The 19,726-nt window shown below is 40.1% G+C and overlaps 1 protein-coding gene across 2 annotated transcripts in view; it reads right to left on the bottom strand.

The window, feature by feature from the left end:
• Positions 1 to 19,726, bottom strand: part of LOC121283980 (F-BAR and double SH3 domains protein 2-like) — a 261,393-nt gene that overhangs the window by 54,147 nt on the left and 187,520 nt on the right. Inside the window, exons 11-13 of one of the 2 annotated variants that reach the window (XM_041198843.1) lie at positions 16,971 to 17,042; positions 11,710 to 11,826; positions 10,207 to 10,311 (exon numbers count right to left, since the gene is read on the bottom strand). In XM_041198843.1, coding sequence (XP_041054777.1) covers positions 10,207 to 10,311; positions 11,710 to 11,826; positions 16,971 to 17,042 — 294 coding nt within the window. The remainder of the gene's footprint in view (positions 1 to 10,206; positions 10,312 to 11,709; positions 11,827 to 16,970; positions 17,043 to 19,726) is intronic. The other variant, XM_041198844.1, reaches the window with a different exon arrangement.

Raw genomic sequence — 19,726 nt, forward strand, 5'->3', positions numbered from 1 at the left:
GACCCAGCTACCCCCCAACCAGACCCGACTAAACCACTACACCATCTGTCTACCTTCTGATCTACAAACCCCCCCAAGCCACCTACTCACTTCACCCATCTCACCCACCGACCCATTAACTCATTCATCCACTTTCAATGTCAATGAATGAATGGTAAGACTGAACATTTAAACTTACCATATGGTAGCTAGTGCCATAAAAAGGGGACATATCCTGTCTTCCCCCAACTCTACCCCTCTCTGACAGAGTTCCCCAAATGAGGCTGTGTGGTGTATTTCTCAGAAAGCTGGGCTCAGAAGGTCCCAGAAGAAATGTGGAGCAGCTTTAAGTTGGGGGAATTTAAAAGCACACTGGCAATCAGATGGTCATTGTCACTGCTTGGAAGATCCGGACCCAAATATTTTGTGTCTGCCTTCACAGTAGAAGACACAAATTAGACATCAGGAATAGAGGGTAAACAAGGGGCTAATAAGAGCCAGGAATTTAATGTTAAACGAGAAAAAATATTAGAGAAAAATAGGAACAGGAGAAGGCCATTCAGCCCGTCGAGCCTCCTCCGCCATTCAATACGATCATAGCTGACCGAACACTTCAATGCCTTTTATCCACACTAACCCCATAACCCATTACATTATTGTTAATCAGGAATCAATCAATCTCTACCCTAAACATACTCAATGACTGAGCTTCCAGGGCCCTCTGGGTTAGAGAATTCCAAGGATTCACAGCCCTCTGAGTAAAGAAATTTCTCCTCATCTTGGTCCTAAGTGGCTTCCCCTTATTTTGAACATAAAAGACTAAAAGCTGATAAATCCCTTTGGGCCTGATTGTAGCCACCTAGGACGTAGGCAGAGATAGTGGATGCACTGGTTATGATTTTTCAAATTCTGGAATGGTCTCAGCGAATTGGAGACTAGCAAATGTAACACCAATATTCAAGAAAGCAAAAAGGGAAAAAAAAGTCAGCTTCAAGCCAGTTAGTCTGCATCATTCTTCAGGAAAATTCTGTAATCTATTCCTAAGGAAGTCTTAGTAATGCACTTCGAAGATCATAGTATAGTCAGGGTCAATATGGTTTTACTAAGGGGGAATGACGTTTGACAAATTTATTAGAGTTTTTATGAGGATGTAATAAGTAGGGTAGATAAAGGTGAACCAGTAAATGTAATATATCCGGATTGCCAAAAGCCAATTGATAAGGCGCCACACAAAAGGTTAATATGCAAGGTAAGGGCTCATAGAGTTAGAGGAAATATATTAGCATAGATTGGGTAATGGGCAAGAGGCGGTGTTGGGGTAAATGGAACATTTTCAAGTTGGTAGGCTGTAATTAATGGAGAGCTGCAAGGATTAGTGCTTGAGCCTCAGCTATTTAAAATCCATATTAATGACTTAGACAAAGAGACCAAAAGTGATAATGTATCCAATCTTACTGACGATACAAAGCTAGAGAGAATGTAAGTTGTGAGGAAGACACAAAGACTTCAAATAGATATGGATATATTAAGTAAGTTGGCAACAAGATGGCAGTGGAGTACTACGTGTGAAGTGTGAGGCTATGCAAATTGGTCGTAAGAATAGAAAAGCAGAATATTTTTCAAAAGGTGTGAAACTTAATGTAAGGTGTAGTGGCACCCAAGTAACACAAAAGGTTCATATGCAGATACAGCAAGTGATTAGAAAAGCAAATAGCATGCTGGCCTTTACTGCAAGTGAACTGGAGAACAAGATAAGGGAGTCTTGCTACAATTACACAGGGCTTTGGTGAGCCTACTGTGATGAACACTAATCAAAGAAAATAGTTAATCTTCAAGGTCTAAGGACATTCTGGAAGAATGTGTTTTTTAAAAGATACTGTTCCTGTAAGGGTTAATGCAAGAACTCTGATTGCTTTTCTTAGAAGAAACAGCCATTTACATGAAAAGGTAATTAAGAAGTTGCATAGAAGCTGGAAACCTCTTGACCCTGGTGGATTGTGTACCAAAAGAAGTCACATGGTAGCTTATGGCTCTGGGGAAAAAAACTATGCCTGGAATTGTGTATAAAAAGTTGGTTTTGGTTTTGCTTTGAGGAGGATGACCACCAACTGCTTGTGAAGGAAGACATCAGTCTTTTTGCAGTTCAAAGCCCCAGTCAACAACTGGAAGTAAATATAAGCTGCTTCTAAGTTGCTCTATGTGCTGGAATTGAGTACCTGCAGGTATGCCTCAAGCCCACCTGAAAAACAGTGCAAAAGTCATCGATTGTTTTGCAGATCAGCTGTTGAGCACCAACCGCATAACCCGGAGGCTATTTCAAGGACCCCATCATCTTTCCTTTTCCTTTGAACCATTGACTTTTAACCTTCGGCAGAATTCCTCTATCTTTATTTTATTATTTTTGGTATGTGTGTGTGTGAGATGCGTAGGGTATCTCGAAAGAATAATTGGTATACTTTCATATTTCATAGTGTATGTAAATAAGCTTTGCCTTTCTATTTGACAAAACTGGTTTTATTGTAGTTTATTGAAAGAAGCCTGGTTAAAATCTCTTCTATTCTGGGTAACAGTAGCGAAGGTAAACAAGTGGCTATTTTGGTGAGTGAATCAAAATTTTAAACTAACGATCTGACCTGTGGAGTAGTGGGGCTAGTCAAACTGCGCACTCCTCCCATCCCGGTTGTAACACCACATCTGCAATACTGTGTGCAGTTTTGATCTGTTTATCTAAGGATATATGTGCCTTTGAGGAGGTACAGCTAAGATCATTAGATTGATTCCTGGGATGAGAGGGTTGTCTTATGAAGAAAGACTGAGCAAAATGGGCCTCTAATCTCTGGAATTTAGATGAATGAGAGGTGATCCCATTGAAACGTACAAGGTTCTGAAGGGGATTGACAGGTTAAACACAGATTGTTCCCCCTAACTGGGGAAGCTAGGACATGGGGGTACAGCCTCAGGTTAAGAGGTTGATCATTTTGGACTAAGAAGAGGGGCAATTTCTTCACTCTGAGGGTTGAAACTTTGAAAATCTTTACCTCAGAGAATTTTAGATATTCAGTCATTGAGTATATTCAAGGCTGAGATAGAGATTTTTAACTACTCAGGGAATCAAGAGATAACAAGGAGTTGGCGGGAAAGGAGTTCAGGCTGAAGATCAGCCATGATTGTATCGAGTCCTGTAACAGGTTCAAGGGACCATATGGTAGGCTCCTCTTCCTATTTCTTACGTTAAGTAAATTAATTTGCATATTTTCAAGAGCGCACATTGTCCAGTGCTCTCAGTGTCATAGCTGAAAAATGGACAGAACTTCTCCAACCAGGTGGAGGTGCATTCCAATGCGTGCAGGGTGGTAAAGTTCTAGAAAATGAAATTGGGTCGGGATCCCAACATCATTCCGCCCTCTTCCAGCTTTCCCTGGGGTGGGCTCCAAGTCCTACAGGGATCCCAGTGGGTCTAGTGGGAAAGTAATTGTGGTGGGGAGAAAAACAGTTAAACATAGATATGTTGAACAAGCTGTTCTACTTCTAAGCACATATCTCCTTACATCAAGGGTTATAGACAATAAGCAGGAAAGTGGAGTTAAGGCCACAATCAGATCAGCCATGAACTTATTAAATGCCAGAGCAGGCTTGAGGGGCCAAATGGCCTACTCATGCCCCTACTTCTTATGATCGAACCTCTTATGATTTTTGCCATTGCACTGATGACTGTCTTGGTGAGGTTTCCTGCTTTCATTTGATATAGAGATTTTCATTAATTATGCTTCAAAACTCCAGCCATTCTATACTTTTACATCGTCCACATTGAACTCTTCCCTTCTTGCAGTGTGTTCCCTGGTGATGGGTTTATCACTTACATCTATTATAAACCCACAGCCACCTGGATTATAGTTTTTCCTACTCTGCTTCCTACAAGGACTCCATTCCCTTTTCCCAGTTCCATTGTCTCCAACACGTCTGATGCAAACGTAGCTGTTGAAATGTCTTCTGCTGAGGATTCCCTTCCCTCATGGGTAACAAGACCTCAATCTTTTGCCAGCTTCAACATAATACTATCAAAGATACTATTCCCTTCTCTCCCACTTTCCAAATGGACCATTCCCTCTAACAACCTGGTCCCCTCTTCAAATCATCCCTAATCTCTTTATTTATCTGGACATTTCCTGCCACACTGCTGTCCAGAACACCAAACTCTCTTTCTAGATGAGATTGTAATTTGTGTGTACTGCCAAGCATTTTATTGCATCTGCTGCTCACGGTGTGATCTCCTCTAAATTGGCGAGATCACATGCAGACTAGGTGACCACTTTGTTAGTGCTTCTGCTTGAAAGTGCGATTCCAAGCTTCCTGTCTTTTTCTTTCCTCTTGAATGCTCCACCATGTCTCTGTTCTTCTACATTGTTCCAATAAAACATGATGCAATCTCGAAGATCAGCATCTGAGCTTACTATTATGCACTTTGCAGCCACTGAGCCTTAATATTGACTCCAATAACTTGGGGCAAAATGCAGACTATTATAGACCTCCATAGCAGGTGGGAGGTGACACATGAAAATTCCATGGGTGTTCTTCTTGCTGCCTACTTACCCACCCTCAACCTGTCTGAAATTTTATGGAGAGGTGGGCAAACCTAAGGTGGCCTGTCTGTGCTCATTCTAACTGAGACTCTTTAAGGTCACTTTCCGTCTGGCAACTGGTGGTGAAGAACCGGGGGGAGGGTGGGGGGGTACACCAAGCAGGTAACACTGCAATCCTGTTTGGGCCTGGGCTGTGGGGTGGGGAAGCAGGGGTTACCTCTCTTACAGACCCCCTTTCCAGGGTCTGCTCCCCAATCGTTAAATGGCTGCAGGATTGCCGACATCAGTAGGGATGCCTTTCCTGTTGACTTTTTCAGTGGCGGGGTGGCCTCCAAATCCAATCTCAAGTTCTCACTTTATCTTCATTAGAAAAGACTGCTGGTGGGATGGTTGTGTTGGCATTTTTGGGAAGGGTGGACTTGTCATTGGGCTGCGGAATGAACCTCTGTTGCAACATGGGGCTGGCAAAGGTGGTCTGAACTTTTGTGTTTAAATCTCCCCTATTCCTCTTGCAGGTTGGAGTTTGTTCTGCTTCACTATTTTTTGTGTTTATACTTCTTCTGCTATTCCCCCACTTCCTCAGCTATTCACACAAAAATGTTTTAAATGGTGTCTCAAAAATGTTTTAAATTTATTTTTGTCATTATGCTTCCTTCTGTCTCATTATTTGTTGTTCCTGCCATTTAACCATCCTGTTTTCCATTTAAACATATTACAGTCATTCTATTTTTACCCCCGTGTGTTCTTTCCTCTTCTCTTCAGAAATGCTGATCTGCAATATCTAACAAGGAATGCAGATCTGAAGTGTCATTTTTTTCTGTTGTTGTCACAGATGCTTACCTGACCAGTTAAGTATTTATAATATTTTCTGTTTCAAGTTTCTAGTCCACAGGTTTTTTGCTTTTTCCTTATCTCCCTTTTTCTTCTTTCCTGTTGTAATGACCAGCCTTCTAAAATCAAAGCTTGATGTTGTGTTCACTCTAGACTGATTTATCTTATCTTATTTCTTTGGTGTACGACGAAGATAGACTCTTCACCTTAATTTTTCAATTCGGAAGAAAGCCCATAGACCTAACTATCAACCCAATGTAACTGAAAAGACAGCATTTTAAGGTAATGTTCAGAAATTTACAACAGCTTGTAAAAGCACTGATGCCAAATGCGGTGGTTATCTATAACAATCACCATTCATTACAGCTTCAAGTTAGGCTGATGCAATTTAGAAAGCAGTGTAACAGAATTGTTGTAAAACATCAGATAAAACAAACCAAGGCCATATGGACAGATGGTAGAGATAAGAGAAGTATAAAACATTTAAACAAATTAATTAATAAACATAGCTTCAGTACAGAGGAAAGCAATTTAACGTTCAGTTATTTTGTGATTAATATAATTGTTGCCAGCTAAGTAATGTAAGTGACATAAATACATTTCCATGCATCATTCTACTAGCCAGTAATTTGTGTGTTGTAGCTGTGGTTTTCAATCTATTTATTGATCTTCTCAGATAATGACTTTACAAAAGAAATCACCATCTGGTACAAGCTCTGCTCTCTATGCCATGCTATAGATTATGCAATATTTTAAAACAAAGGAGGATTAAAGATAAATGCTTTAAATTTTCAGTAAATGAGTAGTGGGAGCCTTAATGACATACAAAATATCACAACATTCACTACACCTTCTTTCTGAAGAGCTTTCTGGAAAATCTAAACTCGCAATTTTATTTCCTTCACCACCCCCACAAATTTGACCATCATCAGAGTACCAAACACAAATTGAATTACACTACTAAAAATGACACATTAAAATTTGGTAAAGCTATTCTATCAGGAAAATAATATTCTTTAAAACAATAAATATTTGGATCTTTTAGAATGCCGTTAATCTACTCACAGGATATGACTAATGTTTCTCAGTAGCCAGCCACTACATGGGCAAGGCTGTAGTATAGGAGGCTTATCCAATGTAGAGCCCATGAAGCCCCCCCTATGCAGCTCCTGGAGCCATTTTTCAAAATTCTGGTCAAACAACTGAGTTTCAATGGATGATTCTTCAAGGAGCTGCTTCTCCAATCACAGGCTGGTTCTCTCCCACATTTGCTGCTGATAGGCTCACTAGTAAGCCTATTAGCAGCAAATGAGGGAGAGAACCAGTTAGCTATTGGAGAAGCAGCTAACACTGGCGTAGGTGAGGGTGCTGAGGGTTGCTGGGCCTAGGAAAGTGAGGCAACGGCGGGGCCGGCGCCCGGGGAGCCGGTCAACGGCGGGGCCGGCGCCCGGGGAGCCGGTCAACGGCGGGGCCGGCGCCCGGGGAGCCGGTCAACGGCGGGGCCGGCGCCCGGGGAGCCGGTCAACGGCGGGGCCGGCGCCCGGGGAGCCGGTCAACGGCGGGGCCGGCGCCCGGGGAGCCGGTCAACGGCGGGGCCGGCGCCCGGGGAGCCGGTCAACGGCGGGGCCGGCGCCCGGGGAGCCGGTCAACGGCGGGGCCGGCGCCCAGGGAGCCGGGTACGTTGGGCCTGAGGAGGGCGAAGTTCTGGTGGCCCATGGAAGGTGAAGTCATGTTGTTGAGCCCCTGGAGGGTGAGAGGGCGAGTCTGCCTTGCGCCCAGTTTCAGGTTTCCCACTCACTCTCAACACCACATACACATGGGCCCATTCACAGTGGGTGAGAGGGCGTGTGTGTGTGAGCAACCCGAGGCTGGATGTGAGCCAGACACACATACACACACAGGTCATTTTTATTGATTACCCTTTTTTAACTTAGCAATAAATTGTTATGACACTGCTGTTCCTTTCCTCAAAAATTGTTTCATTCCTTAGAACTTCAACTTTTTTGCTGAAATTCAGTTTATTATTGTGCCAAACCTTAGCTTTCTGAAATTTTCTCATTGGCACCTTAATTGAGAAAAATATGCAAATATCACCCCCACACCCCCTGAGTGAAAAGGTAGGACAAGCCTGGTGTAGGGCAATCTTTTTTTCTTCGCTTTTTAATAAGAAATTATATCTCTCCTCAATGATCTGAACTTATAACTCATAAACAGCAACCTTCTTAACAGATATCTTCACCTTCTAGTAGCAAATAATTCCCCTCCTCAGAGGTCCAAAATCATGACTCATTCTCTTGAGTTAGTCACTTAGCTGGTATCATCAATGGGACATCCCCAAATTAGATAATTAGAAACTGTGCCAAATGACATCCTTTCCAGTCCTAAACGTCGATCAGGAATACATGCACCTAGAACAATCTGTACCAGCTCAAATGGTATCAAACATTTCAAACTGTAGATCTCATTTAGATAAAAACTGACCCTTAGAGGGGATGCAGTTCATATTAAAAACAATTTTCCTTCAGTAAACTTTTAAGCATGATTTTATAATGAAAGTAGTGAAGTATTTATAGATCTAAAAATTAAATTACTAACTCTTTTAAATACTAACAAATAATACTTAAGCATTACCAAATAGAAGAAAATAAGCTTCTTCAAGTTAAACTATCAAATATACAATACTATACCTTACACACACCCCTCTTTGACCATTTTGTAGCTACACTCAGTAAAGCTATTCCTTAGGATTCGCCCTTATTCTTTATTACACAGTTGGATATTTTGGGTTATTATTGTTGGAAAAATTACTTCTGCAATTATTTTATCCAATGCCAATTTACACAAGGTTCCCAAAGTAGAAACTTAATTTGGTTTAAATCAAATATAGTATTTGTAAGTAAAATTAAATTTAATATACTTCCTTGTGGTTGTGATAAAGTCGGTCAGTAGCATGAGCCATATAGCCTAGAAGGTACCAAATTCAATGCCTAGCCTTTTCTGGGTTTGATCTCAATGAGGGTGTTCCATGGGCTTAAGCATCTGCGGGCTCTGGAGAGAAAAATCAGCCAGTGTTTCAGAGACCATCTAGTGATTATTGTTCGAAGATGTGTGGAGGGCATCTGGCAACATCAAGGTTGTGCTAAGTACTCTAGAGTAATCCAATGTCCACTGTTCCAGTTTCTAAACAAATATTTATTCTGTTTTCTTTTGGTGGGATTCTCTTCCATTGATTGCTAAGTGGGTTAAGGGAAGGGAAGTTCACCTTTCTTCAGGCTGGTTAGTTTTGTACCATTACCATCATTAGTTTCACAATTGCAGCATACGTTGGAAACGTAGCTTCCATCTTTAAGATTTGTACATTTTACACATGCCTCAATATTCTTTTCTCCTGAAAAGGGGGCACAGTTTTTCTGGGTCTTCTTTCATAACTTGGATCCACAAATCACCCCCAATTTCTAAAATAATGTTCCTTCGAAGGAGATGTTTTATTTGTTTCAGAGACTTCCTTTGCAAGTTAATCATTTTCGTGAAATTTAATTGCTGATACCCACATTTCATCAACTAAAAGAAGAACTGGTGCATTGGCTTCTTTTGGCTTAATGTCTACTGACTGTTCCTTGGGACTATCCAAAGCACAGGCTCCCATGAAGCCAATAGAGCAACTCCAAAATGGTACATTTCCATAAGCAAAAACAAAACTTCCCTGTTAAAAGGTTAGATTTAGATTTATCTTTTCTAAATTGCACTTATGTTTACTGTTAAAAGTTTGTACATTTACTGCCTCTGTCTACAAACCCAGAATTTGAAAAAGTCTTTCAGTGAAGATCAATGTACTTATATACTCATTAGCACTGCTGTGCATTATGGGAACAGACAGTTAAGGTAATAACCAGATCTAACAGAGTGTGTTTTTCTATTTTGATAACTAAAGTATTCTTGATGGTAACTGCAAGTAAGGAATATAAACAGACACACATGTACACAAACACATATCCCAAAAATAACATAGCTTACATTTTCCACTCATTGGGCAGAATTCTCTGGTTGGCGAGCAGGGGCGGGGCAAGCTCACCGATGCGCAGTGACGTCGGGCAGACTTCCCAACACCATTTAGATTTTCAGTTCGGTGGGTGCACAGCCGACTCGGCTGCATGCTGGGCAAACTGTCAAAGGCCTATTAAGGCCATTTAAATAGTAATTAATTCAATTAGCTGTGCTGCCTGTCCAACCTTAAGGTTGGCAGGCAGCCGAAGAGCCCAGGTGGTCTTTGCAATTTTCATGAAACCTTACCCATGGACGGGATGAGGTTTCATTAAGTGTTTTAACATCTAATTAAAATGTTAACATTCTTCTTTGACATTTCCCAGATCATGTGCCAGTGTCACACGAGGGGACGCTTTAAAAGTTTTTTCCATCTTTATTTAAATTAACACATCAAACTAATCTCCCTGAGGCACAGAGGTGCCTCAGGGAGATCTCTGTGCTCTTTAGCATGCATGCGTGAAAGAGCGCAGGGAATGACTCAGGGAATTGCCTCCCGCCCGCACAGGGAGCACTCAGTGCTTCCGGGTGAGCGTCACACTGGGCGGGCCTTAATTGGCCCAGCCTTGTAAAATGGCGACGCGTCCTCGACCGGGGGCGCCAATCAGGTTTGTGCCCGCCCCCGCACAATCCGGCCCAATGGGGGGTCAATTTTTCCCATTGCGTTTATTATATTTAGTAAAGCAGCAAGCAAATAAAATTACCAGGTGCGTTAATTAATCTGTTCTTTCTTTTTGAAAATTCATACTGTATTCTGCTCTCACATATCCTTTACCTCTGCCTTCCGGATAGTTTCTCTAGCCTCTTCTACTTTTTGTTCCAACTCAATTCGCCCTTGTTCTGAGACTACAGTTCCATGAGCCTTTAGATCTTCCAAGGTCTACAAATTCAAACAATAGATAAAATGACTAATATAAATCAATTAGGTCAAATATTTGATTCTGCTTTGTCAAAAATTGAAAGGAAAACAAGTACAGAACCAAACATAATGAGTCTGTGTGCTACCAAGTCAATCACGTGACTTAGACGTTACTTATGGGAATGCGCTTTAACAGATAACGCAAGCCTTATTGCAGGAATGTGAATAACCTGGTCTAGTGCTGAGGTCAACGGGGCTGCATATAAAGGGGCTGATAGTACAGATAAAGTTCTTAAGGAACCTAAATCATTTTTCCAAACTTAACATTAATTAGGGCAAGTTTACAAATAGTCATTTGTACGTACAGAACTTGAGTATTGCTGAAAAAGAGACATATCTAAACTTTTCGTCTTGAACTCATCAGGACGCTTCACAAGAATACCAATATAAGGGAAAAACAACAATTTATACTCCATGTGAAGGTAGTGCTGATTGGTTGGCAAATGGCATTGCCATGGAGAATACACCAATGATGATGGCTGCCAGTTAACTGCCAAGCATTCTTCGCAATTTAAACCAGGCAGTTAGACCCTGATTGGTCAAGGCATTGCCCTGAGGAATAAGTCAGCGAATGGCTGGCACTTATTTTGTTTAGCTGAAAAAGGTGCAATGTGTGTACATGCTCTTTCTGTCTGCAAAGAACAGGGCCATGTGTTAATATATGCAGCTTCCAGTACACGCAAATGTGCCACACTGAGAGCCCAAATGACAATCTTAAACTGGTTGTCAGCATAATTCTTAGCACACTAAGGATTGTTTAGCAAAAGTTGCCCAATCGCTGAATCACATTTAATGTTGGACACTATGTTTTGAGTTTTGCAAGCACAGGCTGGTTGGGTATGGTCTGTATCCTGCCCATTGCAAACAGTGGCTGGGACATGCTGTTTGAAACGATCCGCCAGTCATTGGACATGCAGCTGACGTACCTAGCATCACGGCGGCACTGAAATTCATACACATTACTTATTTGTGTGATGGGCAAACGTCTTTTTGGCTTAATGGCAACATCCTGTTAGTGGTGAATACCACTTGTGCTGCTACTGCATAGTAGCAGCATGAAACAGCTAGCTTTACCTATTGCTCAGATTTTCGCAATACCTTGCCCTTCCAGGGTAATCTGAAGTAAACTGGGCACTTTTCAGGGCCGAAAGTGATGGCCTTAGTCCCATTCATGAGTTTGCATGATATACAGTGCAAAATCAGGGTAGCCATTATCCTGCAGGATGCCTTTGATGCGTCCTATTTTAGGTTTTGGTCAGTTTCTCTAAACTAGACTGGTAAGTTCAGAGACTGTATAAGTAGAACACAGCCAAGCTCATTTAATTAAAATATAGTAGAATATTTGCACTTTTCACTTACCCTCTGACTATGGATGATTGTTTTGTGCTCTCGTGCAACACGTGTTGCCCATTTACGAGCTTCCTTGTTAAGGCTGTGCTCCTCAGTGGTCCCAGATTCATACTCCAATTGCCGACTCTGCAATGTTTAGTGCAACTTGTTAACAGGGTGACAGAAAAAAATGATGACCATGGACACACACTTGTTGGATCCTTTGGGAAATTTGTTTGCATCCAATAAACTTAATGCCAATTGGCTAACAGTGTGCTATTTTTATCTCTATCTCACTTACCAAGAAATATTAGAATTTCTTTTGCTAAATTTAAGAGAATATGCAGAAGGCCAGGAAAGATTTCTGGAATTATGGTGGGTACACTGATTCGCAAGTACTGCATTATGAAATGGCAAAATGATTACATTTTGAGAATTATATTGCAATTTCATACTTGGGAGCTTGCAAGATAGACACAATTTGGTGTTTTCTTTTAGGTAAAACACTAAGCATCAAAAGATATCCTCCATTTATTGGAGTGGAAAGTAAGAATACTGGAGGATAGGTAAGGTAAGATGGGACATTTAATAAATACAATTTCCAGTCTCCTTTCATTTAGTAATTGATGCAAGATGCGGAAATCCAGCCACATAATAAGATTTTTTCATGTGTTGTAAAATTTGATTCTAGTTAGAAGTTAAAACACAAAATAAAGTAAGAATACAGACAAAACTACAGCCGCTCTTCTGCTTATTCTCCTGAATTTCAATGCTAAACCCACCGATTAAGGCAAAAGGGAAAATAGCAAGCTTTACTGTACATCAGCAGCATGCAAAGCACCAGGCTCTGTCACCATCTATCTTCAATAATCCAGGCTCAGATTCTTATATAGGAAACAAGCAGAATCTTTAACAGTATTCACGATTAACTCTATTTCGGTTCTTTGGGCTCTCTTCTTCTCTCTGGCCCTTTGGTCAAAGAGTAATATTCCAGTGCATATTCCCTTAAATGGTATGCAGGCTAACAGTAGAGGTGCCTGCAAGCAGTGCCTTTAAGGGCAGGATTTTGGATAACTGGTTTTATTTAGTAACCGTCCTGCATCCAGTAGGTGTTTCCTGCAATGCAAATACCACATAAATTGTCACATTCACAAAGTCAATTAAAAAGAATTGGTGTCTTCCTCAAGCCAGCTACATGCTTTCGAGGTCAGGATTACTTTTTTTTAAAAGGCAGAATACCATGTAACTTGTAAAATGCATCTGGCCTTATAAAATAGCATGTCCTCTGATCTACATGAGCAGCATCACAGGAGATTCATTCTCATTTTAAGAAAGGAGAAAGGAAGTCAATGAGTTGAAGTCAGAAATTTCTAAGTTATTTATTTATTTTTAATTGACCTTAGTGACAATTACAAACAGTAATTTTGACAAATGTCTATAGTTAAAATATTCAACCTGCTTTTCAATACTAACAGTTTTCAATAATCCGAACTCTAATTGAATCAAGGGGTCACCCACTGATCTAGCATGATTCTATAGCAACAACTTGCATTTATATAGCACCTTTAATGCAGTAAGACATCTTAATTTGCTTCATTGGAAAGTAATTAAATCAAAACTGACACTGAACCAGAGGAGGAGAAAGGGCAGGTGACCAAATGCTTGGTGAAAGAGATAGGTTTTAAGCAATGTCTTAGAAGGAAGAGAGAAAGTTGAAGAAGTTTGGGAAGGAATTCCAGAGATTAGGGCCTCAATGGCTATCAGCATGACAACCAATAGTGGGGTGATACAGAAGGCCAGAGTTGAATGAATGAAGAATTCTCAGAGGTTGTAAAGCTGGAGGAGGTTACAGAAATAAGGAGGGGCGAGGCTATGAAGGAATTAAAACATGAATTTGAGAATTTTAAAATGAAGATGTTGATCTTTTTCTCATCTCACCCCTTCAGGCATAGACCTTGCTGGGATGCCCGGTTTTCTTGGGCAGCAGCACAGCCTGGATGTTGGGCGGGACCCCACCCTTGGCTATGGTTACCCCCCTCCCAGCAGCTTGTTGAGAACCTAGTCATTGCAACTGCAGGTGGCGGGGGATGATGCGGGTCTTCTTGTCTTGGTGGACAGCTCGAGGATCTCAGTGGTCAGGAACTCGAGGATGGCGGCCAGGTAGATGGGGACTCCGGCCCCAACATGCTCGACATAGCGACCCTCGCACAGCAGCCGGTGGATACAGCCAACTGAGAACTGGAGACTAACTCTGGAAGTGTGAGCCTTGGCCTTAGCGCGCCCTTTCCCTCCAGTTTTACCATGACCAGACATCTTGTTGTTGCCCCTGCTGAAAATTTTCACCACTCTTCGATTGGGGAACCAGAACCAATGTAGAGTATTGAGCACAGGGATACTGGGTGAACAGGACTTAGTGAGAGTTAGAATATGGAGAGCAGAATTTTGGCTAAAGGAGGGTTTGTGGACTGATGCTGGCCAGCCGGGACAGCATTTGAATAGCCAAGCTTGGAGGTAACAAAAGCACAGCAAAATATTTAAAATAAAGTGAAATGAACAAACAACAATGTAGCTTAGATCCTAAAAAATAATTTCTCTCCCCATCCATCGCTCCTCCACAAAAATAAGTCAATGAACCTTTCATTAGAATTAAATATCACCGTGTTTCATTCGGGATTTGGGGAACTGCAAGCTTATCTCAATGTTGAGATTCTTAACTGCAAAATGGGCAAAAGGTTCCAGTTAACACCCAGTCACTAAAGTAAATGGTGTGGGAATCATCTTTAACCCTGAGTATTATAATAACATTTCAGCTTTAATATAGATGTTTAATAAACAAATATTTACATTTTGTCCATGTTTGTAGCTCTCCAGGGGGAGGTTTAGGGATGTATCTCTAGCATCTTTCATAGCGCTTAAAATAAATTAAAGGATTTATATACAGCATGTTATTAGTGAGATTAGTTTCTAACGTGACATCTGAATGTCAAGTTATACCCCACAAAAACAATGGAACAGAAACTGCCGCATGAATACCACATTAACCTCAGTCAAGTGTAAAAATATGCAAGAACTGGAGATAACTATCCCCATATTAGACAGGCTGCTGAGCTTAATGTATGTATTCATTTAGCAGAAGTCAAATTGGCAAAAGGAGCTCATTTCTGCTCTTCATGATTAAGTAATGCTGCAGTATAACACCAATAAATTTAAGGGAAAAGTGAATAATGCATCTTGCTTGGCTGGACTAAACACAGGCTAACAGTTCACTTTCTAAAATGAATTGCAATGACTACAATTTCCAGCATCCAAAAGTTTATATAAGGCAGTTTTTCCTGGGTCTTGATTCCTGTATAATTCACACCAATAATTAATAAACAGGTATAGCATCTCAAGGCCAGCAACCTCAGGACTGAGGCCATGCCGGATTTTGGATTTTTGCTGGATTTTGGGTTGGGCAGTTCAGGTCAAGCCGGGTCAGGTGGAATCAAGGGTCACTTGGAGTATGGGAATAGGTTGACGCGTGAAGCTGATAACTAGTTTGGCACTGCACCGTGCCAATGCAGCACTTAACCAAGCTGTCCAGGTAAGTTTTTTTAAATTTTACTCAATTAATATTGACACATGATACATTATAAAAATGTCTGGTTTTCGGACAGCTGGGTTTGAGACTTTGTGCCTGTAATTCTCTCAGCTAACCTAATTTGGATTTTATCTCTGTATTAACCTACATTTGGCTTCTGAATTGAAATTATAAAATTCTTTTTAAAGAATTCTTTGGTACCTCCTGGAGAACATTGTTGTCACAGCTAACCCTATGAGCACTAAAGGAGCATTCACTCCTAAATTACTTTACTGGTTATTAAAAGTACCGTGGAAAAAATGTGTGTATTATATCACTCAGGTTTTCTTTCATTTATACAACTGTTAAATTTACATTTTTTCTTCCAATACAGGTTTTTATTTGAAAGAGCCAGTTCCTAATAATGAATGATAAACCATCTAGTTTAAAGAGTTACAACCATTACGAACTGCTGAAAGAAATTTTAAAGGTTATTTCACAGACCTCGAGCAGAATTTAAGATAAAATTAACAAGGAGACTATTTCAACCTTTTACTATGACAACGCAAACAGATTTCTAAAGGTTACCATTCACAAAATGAGTGAATGAGAGAGAATCAGAAAGAGATTATACTTAATTACGATCATTCTGCTTCCTGTGCAAGCAATATTCACCTTCACTTGATATTTTTAGTTTTTTATGTTACTAATCCAATTTATTTGATGGCTTTAACGTAGTTAAGAAACTAAGTAATACTTCGTTCAGTAATTCAACGCAGAAATTTTGGTCAATAGAATAGTTTTGTTTTATTACTTAAACTAGTTGACACCAAAGGAGTGGCTGCAATCTCTGAAAAGTCATTTGGGAAGTTAGAAATATTATCAAGTGATAAATCAGTAAAGTTAAATTGCAATTGCTAGCAAAAATCTAACAGGATGCTTTGCATGAACCAGGCTTCAACACTGAACCTTGTATGCAAAACTGATGGGATAGATTAGGAATCATAATATGAAACCAGGCTTCTAAAAATGAGGAAAAATTAATTAATCCAGTAATGAAGGTCATTTCGAACAAGTATCATTGTAACGAGAAATAAATTGGTATTGCCCTTGTTCTGAACCCCTTAAGTGTGCACTGATAATCTTTCCAGGTGGGAAGCCAATAGACAATCTTAGTTAGCCAATCAAGAAACATTTAAATTACCTTCATCTGGGTCACCAATAGATTAGGAAACAAGATACTTGACCAGTTGGCAAAAAGTCCAATTCCATTTAGCATCTTGCTAAGTTATGCATCCATGCAAGTAACAAGGGTGCAACATGACTATATCATATGCCACAGGATTGTGATAGAAAAGATCTGAATATAAATAAATTATTGAAAGCCATTAAATAATGGCTTTTACCATGGCACAATCTTATGACATACTTATAGTATATCCCAAACAGTGCCAAATTTACTAAAGCAATTGATTAATTCAAGATTTCAAGGTAGAAATCTTTTACAGATAATTTTAAGGGCCTGATTTTAACGCTGTGGAAGTAAAAAGGTTTTGTGTGGGTCAAAATTAGGCCCCAAACATCAATTCACAAACTGGCACCAATTGTACAAAGGTGTTAAGGTAGTGCAATCGTCAGGAGCTGTCACTGTTGTCTATCAAAAGATGCAGTTTTTTTTTTTACACATGCATACCACACCACAAGACACCAAGTACACAAAGACTGGGTGTACCTCTGCTAAAGTCATTCGCAAAGTGCTGATGGGTGAGAGGTCTATGTCCACAAGCTGCACTGTATTAAAACTCTGAACAATGAAAACATTAAAGGACAAAATGAACATGTTAGCTTCGACATACAGTGTTTAGAGGAAAAATCAGACAAGTAAAGTTGCCCTGGATTACTCAAGTAGCTTTAAACATTTATCAGCACACATGCAAACTATCCACGAAACAATACAGCATAATCACTAACTAAAAGTTAACAAAGGAAAAAAAAGCTTCTAAAGCAAAAGAGGTTAGGGATCCATCCACAATAAACAGCAATTTAGCAACTTGGACAATAACATTGAGTTTTTTGTCAAGGTAATTTATAAAGATAAATTAAGGAACACATTTTTCCATACATCTTCACATTCAGAGAATGAAAAGGTACTTAGCTAAGTTTGGTTTCAAGTAGATATAGATCAACATATTTGTAAGTAATCATTTAAAGCACCGTTGACATATGTGCATGGTATATGTATGGGAAACAAAGATCAGTGTTTCAAAGTATAACTCAAGCATCTGAGAAAGGAACATAATATAAAATAACATGTGTGCTAATACATTTTCCAGAAACAGTTGATTGTTGATGTATTTTCTAGCAATTAGTTTTAGAGTTGATATAGAAAAGGACACTTTCCTCCAAAAGCCATAAGGCAAACGGCATTGCATTAATTTGACAAAAATAAAATACCGCAGATGGCTGAAATTAGAAATAAAAATAGAAACTGCTGCAAATACTCAGTAAATCAGGCAGCATCTGTGGAGAGAGAAACAGGGCTAATGTTTCAGGTCTGTTACTTTTCATCAGAATTAGAAAAGGTTAGGAATGTATTAAGCTTTGAGCAAATGAAAGTGGGGAGGATGGAAAAAGAACAAAAGGGAACACCCATGATAGGGCAGAGGGCAGGAAAGATTAAATGGTAAATGTTACTGCTCCCTTTCTCTTTGCACCATTAAATCTTATGTTATTTAATCTTTCCTGTCTTCCACCCTAACTCAGACCTGCCTTTTTGATCTACTTGTCTTTGGAATTCTCTTCCTGAAAAGGCGATGGAAGCAGAGTGTTTGAATATTTTTAAGGCAGAGGTGGATAGATTCTTGGTAAGCAAGGGGGTGATAGGTTATTGGGGGTAGGCGGGATGTAGATTTGAGTTTACTATCAGATCAGCCATGATCTTATTGAATGACGGAGCAGGCTTCAGGGGCCAAATGGCCTACTCCTGCTCCTTGTTCGTAAAGGATTTAGAAAAATTTACGTGTGTGGCAGATGATGATCTATAGAAGATGGGCTGAGCAGAGGGAACTTTACACTCCACCTAGAAGATGCTAAGCCTGAACTGTTGATGTAAACAGTGAGTATCAAAAACAGAAGGAATAAAAGTGAGTGATCATGACCATAACAGAGCCTGGTCAGCTTCAAGCAGATATCATTATAGCAAAACTATTTAGTTACTATTTAATTTGCACAGTGAATGTAGAGCTACAAGACACAAGTACAAAATTCACACCTAAAGGAAGTTAGAGATTAGAATAAAACTTTGTTTCACAGGACAAGAGGGCATGCTGAACAGATAACCAGAGAAAGGAATTCATTTAGAATCAACTTAAATTTGAAAAGAAGACGGACTGATATCACAGAATTGTTACGGCGAAGGAAGAGGCCATTCAGCCTAATGTGTCTACACCAGATGTCCAAATGAGCTTCATGACTGAGTGCCATTCTCCTGCTTTTAACCCAAACCCTTGCACGTTGTTTCTATTCAAATAATCATCCATGCCCCCTTGAATGCTTCAATTGAACATGCCTCCACCACACTTCCAGGCAGTGCAGTCCAGCCGCGAAGCACTCACTGTGAAAATTTTTTTTCTCACATGACATTTGCTTCTTTTGCAAATCACTTTAAATCTGTGCCCTCTCATTTTCGATCCCTCGATGAGCGGGAACAGTTTCTCCCTATCTACTTTATCCAGCCACACCCCCCCCCCCTCATGATTTTGAACACCTCTATCAAATCTCCTCTTAGCCTTCTCCTCTCCAAGGATAAGGTGGGTGAAAAATTGGAGATAACAATAATACCACTGCTTGATTTGCTTTTTATGAGGATGCACAGTAAGGAATTCAGTGTTTCTTAAGTTAAGCCAATAACATGTGGTGATGGGGAAAGTGGCGGTATGGATGGAAAATTGATTCAATGACAGGAAGCAAAGGATGGTGATGGGTGAATGTTTTTCAGACTGAGAGCTGGTGTGTAGGAGTGTTTCCCAAGGTTCAGTTTTGGGTCCAATACGTATAAATTACCTAGACTTGGGTGTACGTTGTAGCATTATAAAGTCTGTGGAAGACACAAAACTTGATAACATGTTTGTGATGAGGACAATTGTAGACTTCAAGGTGGGTAAATGCGCAATAGCATGGCAAATGAGGTTCAATGTGGAGAGGTGCGAAGTGATGCACTTTGGTAGGACTAATATGGAAGACAGTATACTTTAAATGGCAAGATTTTGTAAAGTGCGGATGAGCACTGTTTTTGATATACACAAATCCTTAAAAGTGGCAGTGCTAAGTTGATAAGGTAATTAAAAATTATATGGGTTACTGGGTTAATAACTAGATGAATAGAACACAAAAGCAAAAAAAATGTTAGAACATTAAACATCACTGGTTAGGTTTCAGTTGGAGTATTGTGGACAATTCTGGGCACCATACTTCAGGAAAGACGTAAAG

This window comes from Carcharodon carcharias, chromosome 11, assembly GCF_017639515.1.
Source record: "Carcharodon carcharias isolate sCarCar2 chromosome 11, sCarCar2.pri, whole genome shotgun sequence".
Lineage (NCBI taxonomy): Eukaryota > Metazoa > Chordata > Chondrichthyes > Lamniformes > Lamnidae > Carcharodon > Carcharodon carcharias.